Source organism: Ixodes scapularis, unplaced genomic scaffold, assembly GCF_016920785.2.
Source record: "Ixodes scapularis isolate PalLabHiFi unplaced genomic scaffold, ASM1692078v2 PGA_scaffold34__4_contigs__length_609834, whole genome shotgun sequence".
NCBI classification, from domain to species: domain Eukaryota; kingdom Metazoa; phylum Arthropoda; class Arachnida; order Ixodida; family Ixodidae; genus Ixodes; species Ixodes scapularis.
The window spans coordinates 581,711-595,814 of record NW_024609862.1 but is presented as its reverse complement, the minus strand read 5'-3'; the positions used below and the strand labels follow the sequence as shown (position 1 = coordinate 595,814).

At 43.1% G+C, this 14,104-nt stretch overlaps 1 protein-coding gene across 1 annotated transcript in view; it reads right to left on the bottom strand.

Annotated features, from left to right (window-relative positions):
- The window catches only part of LOC120837965 (TOM1-like protein 2), a gene marked incomplete at its 3' end in the record, with an annotated part of 29,344 nt that overhangs the window by 11,365 nt on the left and 3,875 nt on the right, over positions 1-14,104 (bottom strand). Inside the window, exons 3-5 of the mRNA XM_042292187.1 lie at positions 8,664-8,748; positions 4,913-5,059; positions 3,732-3,866 (exon numbers count right to left, since the gene is read on the bottom strand). Of these exons, the coding sequence (XP_042148121.1) occupies positions 3,732-3,866; positions 4,913-5,059; positions 8,664-8,748 (367 nt within the window). The remainder of the gene's footprint in view (positions 1-3,731; positions 3,867-4,912; positions 5,060-8,663; positions 8,749-14,104) is intronic.

Below are 14,104 nucleotides of genomic sequence, written 5' to 3'. Positions count from 1 at the left end.
GATGTGAGTGTGGTCAGCGGCGTACTCAGCGGACAGCGACGGGATCGATGAGCAACCGCGAGTCCATTTCAACTTCGGCTAAAGTGCACTCCATGTTCGAAAAGCGTGGAAAAGGATAAGTGAGTAATAAGTGACGCACGTAGATGTAATAAGTGAGGCGATGCAAGAGTGATTAGTGGCCCGAATTTACAGCAAGCGATGGGACAATCGGCAACCGTGGGGCAATCTCTTCTAGTTTAGGCTAACAGCAGTCCAAGATGCAGACTTCACTTTCAGAAAGCATGTGGCAGGATAAGTAATAAGTGACATACATGTGACACGAGTGATAAGTGATGTGGTGCGAGTAAAAGGTGACATGATCTACAAGAGAAGTGATCTAAGTAACAAGTCACGTGATGAGATGGTAAGTAACAAGTGGATAAATATGTTGCGTGGAATTGATACGCTCCTTTCCTCCCCGTCAGTCACTTCTCCGAGCACGCGAATGCAATGCAATGAAGCTTACGTGCCGGTGCTGAACGGTGAAGCCAACCCTACCTTCTGGCACCGAGTTTTCTAAAGATTAACTCCGGCTAATGAATAAGCGCTCGCTCGGCAATTCATGTTATGTGAATAAATCTGATGCAGGGAGTTTAGGCAGAGGAAAGTTACCCCAAAGGGCATCCGATGTCTCAGTTGCAGATGGGAAATTCGACCAGCGCATACAACTGCTAGCGTGGGGTCTTTGACGCACATTGAGCACTTGCGATTATGTGAACACGAGCGGGTACGACGCTCATACAGGTCGCAACGGGCTCGAACCAATTATCCTGCACTGCTAACGCTTTCCGTTGTGAGAACTTTGACATGCCACATACTTGCCACCACACTCGACGATGGTGCCAAAAGATTGCCTGGCTTAGACGTTCCGCCAAACGTTACGAAGGTGCAATAGCGTTTGGTAGGGTTTTTTAACGAGCACCATTTTTTATTGGTATATAGGAGACACTGTTGTGGAATGGGCCCCCCCATTCCAATTCCATTCCGGGGAATTAGAGTTTTCAATAATTCAATTCCTTTCAATTCCTAGGAATGGAGACACTAAGACCATTCCCACTCCTGGAATGGCTTAATCGTTCCATTCCTTTAATTCATAAACGTAAAAATTGGCACTTGACAGCTACATTTTGTTGCCGGAATAAGCAGCATAAAGCTGACATTATCAAACGCAAAGACAATTGCAAAACAAAAAGCTAAATTCCTCAAAAAAGCACTGATTTTTACTAAGCGGACCGCTGGTGGCAGAAAATGTTTATTTACAATGTACTGCAAACATCGAGAAAGCCCCTTCATATGTCAATGCTTGTTTAAGACATCGGTCTCGCGACCACGTGGCTCGGAACAAACAGCAAAACTTAAATCCACTCATTTTCTTTTCTTTTTTTTAACTTTTTTGCATTTGAATTTTAAGACATAAGCAGCCACCGTGCTTGTTTGATAAGATCATAAAAATATCCAGTTCGTGCGTGGCACAGGAATAAGCTATATTACTGTATTCTTCAAATACAGCAACACGGCTAGTACACTGCTGGAAGCGACTCCATGCACAGCGGCAGAACACATCCTCTGACAAAATGCAACCTCTGCGGCGCAGCACCAGGGACCGTATATAAAGACCATGTCACGAAACCTGTTTTAAAATGCACAAGTACACGCTTGCTTTACGAATCTCGATATTTATTATCATATTTAATTCAATTTTTGGCTGGTTCGCCTCCCCTTTTCCACCCTTCGCATACTCATTCTCATGTTTCCTCTTCAGATGGCGAATAAAGTTTGATGATATACGCCGACTGCACCGTGTATAGTTTTGTTGCACAACTTTCAGCGTGCAGCTTGTTTATTTTCTTCGCGACTAATGTAGAAAAATGTCTTCTACGATGCCATGACTCAATCTGTATTTATCTTGTCTTCTCGTCCGAATTGTGATGTTCCTCTTTGCGCTGATCGAGTGGCGGGTTCAGGCAGCAGACGGTACCAACCGATTCATTCTTCTACCTCGCTGTCGGTTGTTCGCATAGTGGCGACGGGTCGGGAAGTCAGCGTTGACAAATCTCTTCACAGCAAGATACAATTAACGGGGTAATACCGCACCGTTCGAATTGACATTCCCCGTGTTTCCTCATCAACACCGTCCAACTGACTTCTCACCGCCTCAAATAGGGTCCAGGACAAGGAGCACGGAAGTCGAAACCTCAGTGGCAGCTAGCACCCAGCTCTCCTCAGTTGCTCTCACAGCAACGGTCGCGCTTCGTCTGGCACGGGAAGGTCTTTCTGCAGATCTAGTCAGTTTGGTCACACCAAGAGCGGTGGCGATAGTCTACTTCACCTTACGATGGACCTCAACAGACAGCACGAGAGACATCGAAACCAATCCAGTGCTTTCTGAGTGTCGCGTGACCCTGCAGTCCCGCTCACGGTGCTGGATTGCCTGGGGCACTCGTAGCGTCCGCAGCGGTCCATTGCAAGGTGAAACGAAGTATGCGGAGACTAAAGTCAAAGGAAATGAGCGGGAATCCGCTAGCTTGCTTGTAACCCCAACCCACTAAAACATATAACACAGAAAACAAGCATCGGAACAAAGACCAAGTAATAGGCGGACATACACTACAAATGCAGTACAAAAAAAACAAGCCTCGGAGCAAAGCGCAAGAGGAGAAGAGGGAAGTGAATCTCGATTTGGTTTAATGCCGAAGCAAACCCACATTTCGCACTTCAAAGGAGTGCGCACGAATGAACGTGGAAGGCAGCAGGGTTGGCTGCCTGCTAAACAACGCGCCTTGAACTATAAAAAAACAATACCTGATCATCTTTCGACGGCGCCCGAGTCAACGAGTTATCAAAGCTCTGCAAGTTATGAGTCGCTTCCACTCCCAGATCTCAGCCTGTGAGCGCGTGCTTTTTACAAACCGTCACAACAGCAACAAAAAAAAAGCATGACAAGAAGTACGATGAGGAGTTGTGCATGGCGGTTTCTTTCTTTGCCGCTCCCTTTTCTTTTGCTTGGGGCTTGGTTTTTTGTTTCGCTCTCGTGTAACACCATCAAAGCCCGACGCCTGCGCGTCCGTGAAAGGCGCCACGTTACTCCCCTTTCCCCCTTTGCTCTTTGCTTTGAAGCTTGTTTTTCGTATGGCATTTTTTGGCGTATAAGTCTGTTAGGGCTCCTCGCGGGCTAGCAGTTTCCCGCTCATTTTATTTCTGAACAACTGACTCACTGACTGGCTCGGTTTAGCTGACCGTAAACACACACAAAAAAAAAAAAAAAAAAAAAAAGAAATAAAAAAAAAAGAATAACCGTGCCCATTTCATTCCCGTTCCATTCCGGGCAAAAGGCACCTAATTCCATTCCCATTCCATTCCGCTCAATGTTGCCACCATTCCATTCCCATTCCATTCCGGGGTCGTGAAAATGCGGAATGATTCCGGAATCATTCCAACTCCGCAACACTGATAGGAGATGCATTTTCTCGATACGACTCGAAACTGCGACATCAATTTCCCCGCCAAATTTAGCGGGGGATATTAAAGTCACGTAACATTGTGATGTTATGCGATCAGACCAACGTGAGCAACAAAGGCCTTTCGCTTTAAAATGAGTGAGGCCCATGGCGCTTGACCTAAGCTACGGCCCTGCATGGTGCACATGGCGAGAGCGATACCGAAACGGTGTCAAGGCGAGGGCCGCTACTCACCCTCTGCGGGGTGTGAATGGGTGCCATGGTGTCCAGGTCGGTCATGGGAAACTCGACACCCTTGTTCTTGAGGTCGCTGTATACCTGGACCACCCCCTGCATCTCCGGATGGACGCGGAAAGCATCTGCCCAACTCTGCAGCAATAAATGAGAGAGTTTGCAGCTTTATTTTAATCCATCAATCAGACCTTCGCATGAAAAATTGTGTTTTGTGAGAGATGCAAGTGGCACAAAGAGTTCAATGCCTTCCTGGCTGCCTTCCTGGCAGGGGCCGCCACACTGCTCTGAAACGTCGGCTCTGCCTCCTTTTTTTACTTTTCTTTCTTGCGATGACATTGAGAGTGCGCACACTGCGGCGAGGCGTTGGGGCGACTTGCTAAGCGCAGACAAAGAGATACATGACCGCACTTGCAAGCCTCCCGCAATGCCTTCGGAAATTTTCGAAGACTGTTTGCCACTGAGCACAAACAAAAAGAATGCACGCGGCACCCAGCATTCCTTCTACAAAGCCTCGGGGAATCTTCCATGGCTGCTTGTTACTCAATGCTGAGCAAACTATTCATGGCTGCATTTGCATGCCTTCTGCAAGGCCTACAGGAACTTTCCAAGACGGTTTGCCACTGAGCACGGACAAAAAGGATACAGGTGGCACCTTGCTTGCCTTGTACAAGCACTTCAGGAGCCTTTGGTGACTGCTCAATGCTGAGCAAACGACACATGGCTGCACTTGCACGCCTTCTGCAAGGCATACAGGAATTTTCTGAAAGTGTTCGCCACCAAGTGCAGACAAAAAAAAGGATATGTGGTTGCATCTAGCAATGGCTGCACGTGTATGACTGCTGTGAGGCTTACAGGAACCTTACGAGACTGTTCGTCACTAAGCAAAGACAAAAGGAATATGTGCTTGCACCTTCCATGTTTTCTTCAAGGACTTGAAAAATCTTTCGTGACTGTTTGCTGCTCAGTGCAGAGCAAACAATACATGGCTGCACTTGTATGCCTTCTGCAAGGGCCTACAGGAACTCTTCGAGACTTTGCCACTGAACACAGACTAGAATAATATTTGATTGTACCTTGCACACCTTCTGTAATGCCTTCGGGAGCCTTTTGAGACTGATTGTAGCCAAAGGCAGTCAAAAAAAAAAAAAGAACACAAAGTTTTTGCGGCTGTGCTCGCTCACCTGTATAAGACTGAGGACCTTCTCCTGAACGGCGGTGGGGGGGTCATTCTTGGGGCCAATCATCTTGACCAGTTCCTGGACAAAGTCCTTCTGGGCCACCAGCAGGTGAAAGCGGCGGCCGCAATTCTTTACGCAAGTCTCCAGCACCTGCGTCGATGGTGAACACCAAATGTCAGACAGAACTAGAACCGGTAAAAGTGAGTAAACTGGAAGCAAACTGGGAAGGGAGGTAGCTTGTCAAAAAATTACAAATGTCCCACAAAACCTGCGCAGGAAAGCAGGAATCAAAGCCTTTTGACCAGGTTTTTATCTGCCATATTTTCTGGCTTATGTTGCGTTTAATCTTTTTTTTTTGTTACAGTATTTCTGTTTGAATGTCACATTTCTTTTTAGGTATGGACCTTAATTGTGCAAATTTGCATTAGAGGTTATATTTCTCGTTCCATTCACCGACGAGAATGTTGAAACTGACTCCCACCCATGCATACCATTGAGATCAGAATACACACATTCAGGCTTTTCAACGCAGTTTCACTGCGCCAACCGCACAAATCTATAAGTGCGGCTTATACAGAGGTGTTATAGACTGGAAAATACAATAAACCAAACCAACTCTTCAAGTAAACATGGGGAGCGATAGTCTCCAAAACACTGCACAGCTATTTTCATTCAATCCTTTTCTAAAGATGGCAATTTGTGTGGGAACATACTGGATTAAAAAGGAAAAAAGTGTGCTCAATTATTTATATTTTACTCGTTTCTCTCACACTGCTATTTGCCGTGTAACTGAAATTCTGGTTGCAAGTCAAGAGATTCTCCAGTGGTCTGAACTGATTACCAGTCCCTCATTGCGGCATGCGAGGTGTCCTTTGCTAGTTTGGCATATAAGACCCCCCAAAACTTAATGTAACAAAGTCTTCAAACAAAGCAGCATTCAAAAATTGGTGAAACTGCCATCCTCTACCAAACCGAAAAAAAAAAAAAAAGTTCTTTTTACTATTTTCCAACAATTAGGAAAGCTAAACAAAAAGAGTGGACGCTTTTCATTAGTAAAACAAAACAGAAACTAACAGCAAAAAAATATAAGTATTAAAAAATATATGAACAGGACACCATAAGCGGAACTTAAATTTTATACCGCCAAGCCATCATCTGTCCAGACTTCTAAAACACTGCAATGATCCAGATTTGTGCGCTCTGATTCATGCCGAGAAAAATGCCTAAACCATAGCAAGTCTGATATGAAAAAGTATAAATAGATAGCGAACTGCAAATGGATGGGAAATATGGACTTTCCTTGGTTCCTCGGAAAACACGTTTGAAATTATCTAGGGGACGTCCCTCACCGGAAGGCAGGTAAGCTCTGGGAATATCCTCGAGGAAACTTGTCTTGAAAATAAAGCTCTCGTCGTTAACGAGATATGTATGAGATAAGGATGAAGACACACTCGCAAACACTCCGACCTTGAAAGTAGACCAGACAACAAGATTCATTTGGCTCGCGATTAAACCACTTTGCTCGAATGCACAGACACAGAATTAAATTACTGCTTTGCTATAACCAGGAAATGAAGAAAGGAAGTTCCATTATGGTTAGAATCACATTTACAAGCGACATAGTAAATAGAGGATTTCCGTGATATATTCTTTCAATATCACGGCATCCTTGCACCCTCGAAAATTACGTAACAAGAAAGATTACTTCCAGAAGCACTCATTATCTAGCACCAGTAAACATGTGAAAAAAAAAAACCTATCCTCCTCATTCCGTCCAGTGAGGACAAAAAGATATACTGTAAAACCTTTTATTTTTGGCAGCCCCTATTTTTCGCGAATCAAACACAAAGGTCATAATCGCGGCCACTAAATTTTGTGAATTCCAGAGGCCTGCATTGAAACACTTAAGAGCTGAAATTTTTGCGTGCCCTTAAATTGCGCTAATTTTTCAATTCACGAAAATTAAGGGCTGGCAAACTTAAGGGGTTTTACAGTAAATCGTATCATCCTTAACTAACAATGAAAAAGTAACGAAATTACTTTGTGTGGTCAGCATAAAATATTATCTGAAATCTCACTGTAATCATGTGGAGCAATTTTTGCAGTCCAGGGGACACTGTTAACTCAACTGAAGCTCTACCAACCTAGAACTTCACTGAATACAGTATAAAAATCAACAAAGTGCAAATCCTGAACAGTTTGTTATAGCTCCAGAAGAAGAAAAAAAATTGAGTTTTGCATTCATCTACATTACGGTCAGAGCGATAGCTGCGAGACGTCTCGGCAAAGTCGCTGGGAGTTGACGTAACCGCGGAGTGTGTGAACAAGAGCGTTCTGAAGAAAATAGACGTCTGTTTTGTTCCATTTTGCTCCAAATGCCCTTCTTTCTTTCTTCCTTGTTCTCGAATCCGTGAAAGTGCGTCTCCCGGCACAAGCTCTTCGCATCGACAACTCTACAGTAACAATTTGTTATCTGCTATTTATTTTTTTTTCAGAGAGTGCATGGAGTGGGCATTGGGTACTAGAAGACTCCCAAGTTTAAAGTAGGTCGTTGATGCTGCTCAGTGGTAACGTCTCCGCTTCGCACACGGTGCACCCAGGTTCAGTTCTGTGGGCGGCAGGCAATCTTTTTTGAGGATTTGGCAACAATGGCGACGGATGACCTACACTGCCAACCACAACATCAACAGGCGTCGTTTCCAGTGGCGGGAAGAGACGGTAACAGCTATCGCTGCAAAACTATTTGAAGACACCACACTTGACTCCAAGACTAGGTCACCCGTTCGAGGTCGCAACTGCATTGCACCATCACTTGTCACTTCTTGTTCCCACTGCACGAGGTCGGAACCTAGCACCTACCTCACTACTTCCATCGTAATATTCACCACGCTCACTCTTCAACTCTTTATAAACCCCCCTCCCTGTCATAATACACCAAGGGGTCCAGCAGGATGACTGTATGACTTTGAGGGTAAGTAAATAACAAAAAAAAGTGTAAATAAAATATAAACAAAGTCCTCGTGAAGCAACCTTCAAGTGAGGTTTCACTTCACTGCGCCACAATATTTTCATGCTTGACATAATCTCGTTGCACTCTCGTTACAGTAATGCTACCTACGAGGATGGTCCAAAAATGATCCGGATTCCGGTTATCTTAAAATCTTCTGTTGGTCGCACCGTCTTGCCGGTGCTTTTTGGAATGAGGACGCCGTTGATCACGTTCGAACTTGCACAGCAGCTTGGTCACTGCTGTGCAGGCTCAAACGTGATAAGCCAGCCCAGTGCTGACTAAGGTGCGATACGCAATGGCCGCTCTACTTGCGATTCGCACAAGTGGGGGAAGCCATTGTTTTAGTAATCTGAGGGTGTGTTTAATGCCTGTATTTATGAAAGGCTTTGTGCACAGTATGAAGAAAGTGTTTTATCGCATAGAAGTGTGTTTGAGTGGCTACAGAAGTTCAAGGAAAGACGCACAAGTGACAGCCATAAAGGAGCCGGACGACCTACCACGTCCACGGCTGATGACAATGTTGAGCGTGCACGTGAACCAATCCTGTCCAATAGGTGATTGACAGTGGATGATGCAACAAATCATCTGCAAGTCAGCCAGGGCTTTGCCTATGCAATAATCCATGACAGGCATTGATTTGAAAAGGTTTTGATTAAAGTAACTTCTACAGCCAGAGTGCAGATAATTTTCGCATCGCCCCCGCCCCGCTACATCTGCGAATAAGGTGGAAAGGTCGGTACTGACGGTGAGGCTGTACATGACGACTGTGTAGTTCTTGCCGGCGTTCTGCGTCAGCCGTTTCCGCAGGGCCCTGATGGCGTCCTTTGGTCTGTGCATCCAATGTCCCGAGGCCAACGGGAAAACAAACGAAAACAAGGAGCAAACCACAATTAACAGTGCATTTCTTCATCTGAAAACGTAGCGAGATAAAACATGACCAACAACTCAATACTCAAGTGTCCCAGGTTCCAAAAAGTTTAATACATGTGCTAACTGTGGCCAGTGGCCAAACCTGCAGTGCTCACTCAAATGTGACTCTTTCATATCTCTTTTGTGCATCTAGTCTATGATGATTATGAAAGTTCTGTTGATCTAAGCACTTACATCCTCCACTCCAAACGGTTTGTATGATAAAGCATCAGGTAAATAAGGCAAAGTTAGATAGTGCAGAGTGTGTTAATTCACTTGGTTAAGCAGATATAAAATTTTACGAGCGCATTTTATTTATGGTCAGATGTAGGTCAACAGTAGCAGCAACTGTACCATTAGCACAATGTATACGAGGTTGTAAGACATTTTCTTGTTTATATATGCATTGCATTGCAAATATTGCAATATTTTATTCATATTGCATTCATATTACTGAATGGAACAAGCTTCCGTCACAGCTGGTAAACGAAGACTGCCCTGTTGCATTCTCAGTCGGCCTCCAGTCACTCGTCACTGATGACGCAAGTTCTTAGATTGGCTGGGATAAATTTTGTAACCCTGTATTTTACAACTAATGTTTCTTGGTCAATTTTTTTTTTGTGCGTATGCGTAATCGCATTAAGCCAATTGAAAGTCAATTGAAAGTCATAAAAAAATTGAACGAAATAAAAAATGGCCTTTTTGGAAAAGTGGGTTCAAAATATCAATCAATTTCATTTTCGACGATATTTCAAATTTTATATAAAAAATTCAGTGAAACTAAAATAGACTAAACTTATACCCTTCGATATTCCATGTATAGGGCTACACCCAAATAGTATTTGGTAAGCGACAAATATAATAACTCATGAGTTACAAGGCTCTGAAGTTGTCACCGCATTGTCACGTGGGAGCGATTTCGATCACTTCTAGAGAAGATAAAACAAAAAAGGGGGAAATCGCATCAAGCCAATTGAAAGTTAATATGATTGGCAGCAATAATAAAAAAAGCGAACGAAAAAAAAAGGCCTTTTTCGATAAGTGGGTTCAAAATATTGGTTAAGTTCATTCTTGACGATATTTCAAATTTCATAAAAAAAATTCAGTGAAAATGAAAGAAACTAAACTTATGCCTGTCGATAGCCTATGTATAGGGCTGCACCCGCATAGTATTTAATAAGTGACAAATATAATAACTCATGAGTTACAAGGCTCTGAAGATGTCACTGGATTGTCAAAGAGACAATGTTTGGCATTTTTTACGTCAATAAACAAAAATACAAAAGTATTTTCCTTTAAACTAAAAAATAGTCCAAATAGCATACAAAAGCACAAGAAATTACTGTGAGTTTTGTATGCTTCCCGTATTCGTACCTGCGTACAGAAGTAGGTAGAAAAATCACGGAGTAAAAACAGATTTTCACCCTGCTCCACTCAATAATTTTTTGTGAAGGGAAATATTTTTTTTTTTTTTAAATTTTGAAAAGCGGTTTTGTTCTTTCCAGAAATGGGGCAATTACATATATTAAAAAAATAAAAAAAAATAAAAACCCCCCCTTCCCCCCCCCCCCCCCCCTTCAAGCATGTTCGATTTCAAATGAAACCACCCAGCTGTCATTCGAAAAATGTGAAGTCTGGCATTGGGTGGTCCGAAACCCCATGAACAGAGCTCTGAAGAAATCATGTTTGCATTCCATTAAGTCCTTGCTACAACATCTTTTCGGCAGTTTTGGTGCGGCATGGCTATCCGGAAGATTATGTTTTTAAACAATTATTAACCTTGTTTCCTTCAAAAAGAACAGTCAGGGGGCTCCCAAACACACCAAACATGTAGTTCTTCCTTTTTTTTATTCTTAAACACCATGCCAATACCGTAAAAGTTGCCAACAGATTTGAAATTGTGGTCGTTATAAGCCAAACCTATTGACCTCGTTTGTTTCCGCAAAGGCTTCATGTACAAAACACCAATGTCAATTATGTGTCGGGTGTGGTCTACAGAATTCCTTTTTGATTGTGGCCTCTGTTACATAGGGCAAACCAAGCGTTGCCTCAATGACCGTTCAACCGAACACAAACGTTGCTTTACAAAGACCCCTATTCAAAACTGTCAAAACATGTTATTGAGTGCAACAATTGTGTACCGCTTTGGCAGTCCACCCCAGTTATCTTAACAAAGAAAGATGATCACAAAAGGTTAGTGAAAGAGTCTCTCACGGTCATAAATCATGGTAGTGCAGTAAATACTTCATCCCTTACTTTAGATGCAGAGTTGAGAAGATTTCTACAAATCTGATCGTTTGGTTTTGTTTTCGAGCAAGGTCACCCCTTCAACCTAAGTGTGGGCATGTTCCTTTGTTGGCCCTAGCCGTCTATCTTGTTGTGCCCTTTCTTTGGTTTTGTGTTTGTTCGGGTGTTTAAATGTTCGAGGATTTCGCCCATGGTCCTGTTGTTTGTTCTGGGAAAGGGTTGATCTAATTTTCTTGGTGTGTTTTATCCGGATGTTTAGGTGAAACGATAAAGGTTTAACCCAACTTCTTTTGTTACTTGTTTCGGCTATGTGTCAAGTCCTGTGCAAGTTGTCTTTTGAGTTCAATCCTTTTTATGCATTTGTGTAAAGAGTGTTCTCACTTTCTTTCTCTTTTGTTTTGGTTTGTAAAAGCACCGAAAACCTATACAGTTGAATCTTGTTAATTCAAACCCTCTTAATTCAAACTTGCAGATAGTTCAAACTAACATGCAGGTCCCATCCTATGATTCTCTACGGGAGGAAACTCCTGATAATTCAAACTCTGCTTTATTCAAGCAAATCTTCGGTCCCCTGAGTTCAAATTAACGAGATTCGACTGTATAAACACAAACTCCTGTAAAAGCAAATTCAGCTGTGTTTGAGACTTTGTGTGTTGTGTTGACCTTCGTTTTTTCCCCAGTCTCGAGGTTTTGTCTTAAATTATGTTAAACCTTCACCAGCTTGTTTGTGCCCTAACCTTTTGTTCGTTGCTATGCATCTAATCTTCGACAGGTCAGGGTTTACGTGCAGTGGTAGTACAGGCGGAAAAACTCTGCTCGTGAAAAGTTATTCTAAACATACCCATAACAAAGCATCAGCTCGGTCTAAAGTTAGGCAGACACAGTTTCCGCGAATGAGCACAGAAAAAGAAAGTAGTGCAAGTGCACGGCACACAAGCACACAAGAAACTGTGGAGCTCTTCAAAATGCAGACTGGAGCAAAGCTGTCAGATCAACTCAGTTGTAGAACTTTGCCTTGGAATGGCTTTGACCTTAACCTCAACATCAATCACCTGTCTCACTCTCGATATGACAAAGAGCTTTCGAAAAATTTTAGAGTGCTGTTTCTGACAACATATTTTTAGAACTTGTTTATTTTATTATTAAAATGTTTCCAGCATGTTTTTGTAGGCACGAGACAAAAGTCCAGATGCTTGCTCGCTTTTGCAGCAGATGGCAAAAACTACAGCATCCCTGAGCGCGCGATACATCTACGGTAGACTCAGTGAGTCACCCCTGGCGTCTAAGAAGATTAGTTTTACCGCATTTCTGAAGTGAAACTTTCGACAACTACTTATGGTAGTTGTCTAAAATGCATACTAGCAGACGAAAATAACCTAGCAAACCGGCTTGGCCATATCTACAGGAAATTGGGCATGGCTATGGACCAACAACGTAGAGGGGCTTAGAGCGATTAACTGGTATTTCGTTCACCAGGCAATTGTACACTTGGCTACTGCCATGTTGTACAATTGTGACCACTAGTCACGTGACTGTACCAAATACTGAGGCTTTTATGCAAAACTGAGCCGAGATTTGTATTGCGATCGCTGTAAAAAACATAAACTATTTTTTTCAATACTGCTAGCCCCAGAAATCAGTGTCTAGCTCCGATAAAAACCCAAAATACAGCACCGCGGCTGACGGCATCTAGCGGAGGCACTGCGAAGCTGCCCGAGTTTTTGCTGAAAGAGCACATCTTGGACTTAAAACTAACGAAACATAACGTATCTCGTTGGTACTGCTATTAAAGATCAATAAGCAATTATTTGTGGGCGGTACTTTGTTAAAATCTAGACGTAAAACTAAAAGGTCATGCGTCTAGTGGTAAAACATTTGCAACATGGCAACGGCCCATTGGGTGTCACTTTCAGCTGCCACTTTATTGCTCTAAGGCCCTCTACCTCGTTGTTATGGACGCACACTACGCTCACATAAGCGAGCGAGCGTTTGTGTGCATGGCCAGGCATTCAGCATCATGATAGAAATATTGCCAATACGGTGGCAATGATAGCACTAGCAAACAGCAAAAAAGAAAAGAAAGAAAATTGTGCATGACAATACATCACAGTTGGAACACCATCGAGAACACCACCACTTCAATTTCTCTTTTACGTCCCTTCAAGGCTAACTTGCAAGACTTTCAGGGAATTTCAGTGAAACACGAGGGAACATACAATTCCCTAAAACGCTGTTCGTAATTTGCGTGAACTTTGGGATTAGCCAAGGCTTCGGAATGTCTCGGGCACTCCTGTCCGTTTATTCCATTTCTGAAATCGCTAGCATAGTAACGTTTCGTAAGAACGACACATTACCCTAATTCCTCAGCTCCTAGTGTTCGAAAGACAGTCTTTTCTCAGGCGTTGTCCAGCTTTGCTTACCTTGAACTGCGTGCAATACTACTATTTGCGATTTCATAAATGGCCAACGGCATGCAATACTCTATTTGCAATTTCGTAAACTAAAAATAGTATGCATTAGTATTTGTAATTTCGTAACTTGAAAATAGTGTGCTGTACTATTTGCCATTTCATGAATTGAACATAGTATGGAATACTATTCAAACTTTCGAAAATTGAAAATAGTATACAACACTATTTGCAATTCTGTAAATTGCAAATAGGTGGGTAGTATAGTTGGGAGGCATGAAGCCCATATCCTACATTCTCGGTTTACCCGCCATGTTCGTCGGCAGATGACGGCGTCGGATGCCGAGGGAAGGACGAAAAGCAAAACGGGTCGAGCGCTGGGAAAGGCAGGCAGATTATGAACACGACCCCAATAATTTACATAGCCCCGTATCGTCGACCGACAAAGGCCTCGCCCCCCTTTCCCTCGTACGCTCTTCGCTACTAACGAAAAAAACGCTCGTATTCCTTGTTTCGGTCACAAATAATGAACAAATGAAGCACACCGTGTACCCTATCACATTACTTGTGCGTCGGTTAATTCTCCGAGAAGACTGCACATTCAAATGAAGCCATCACGAG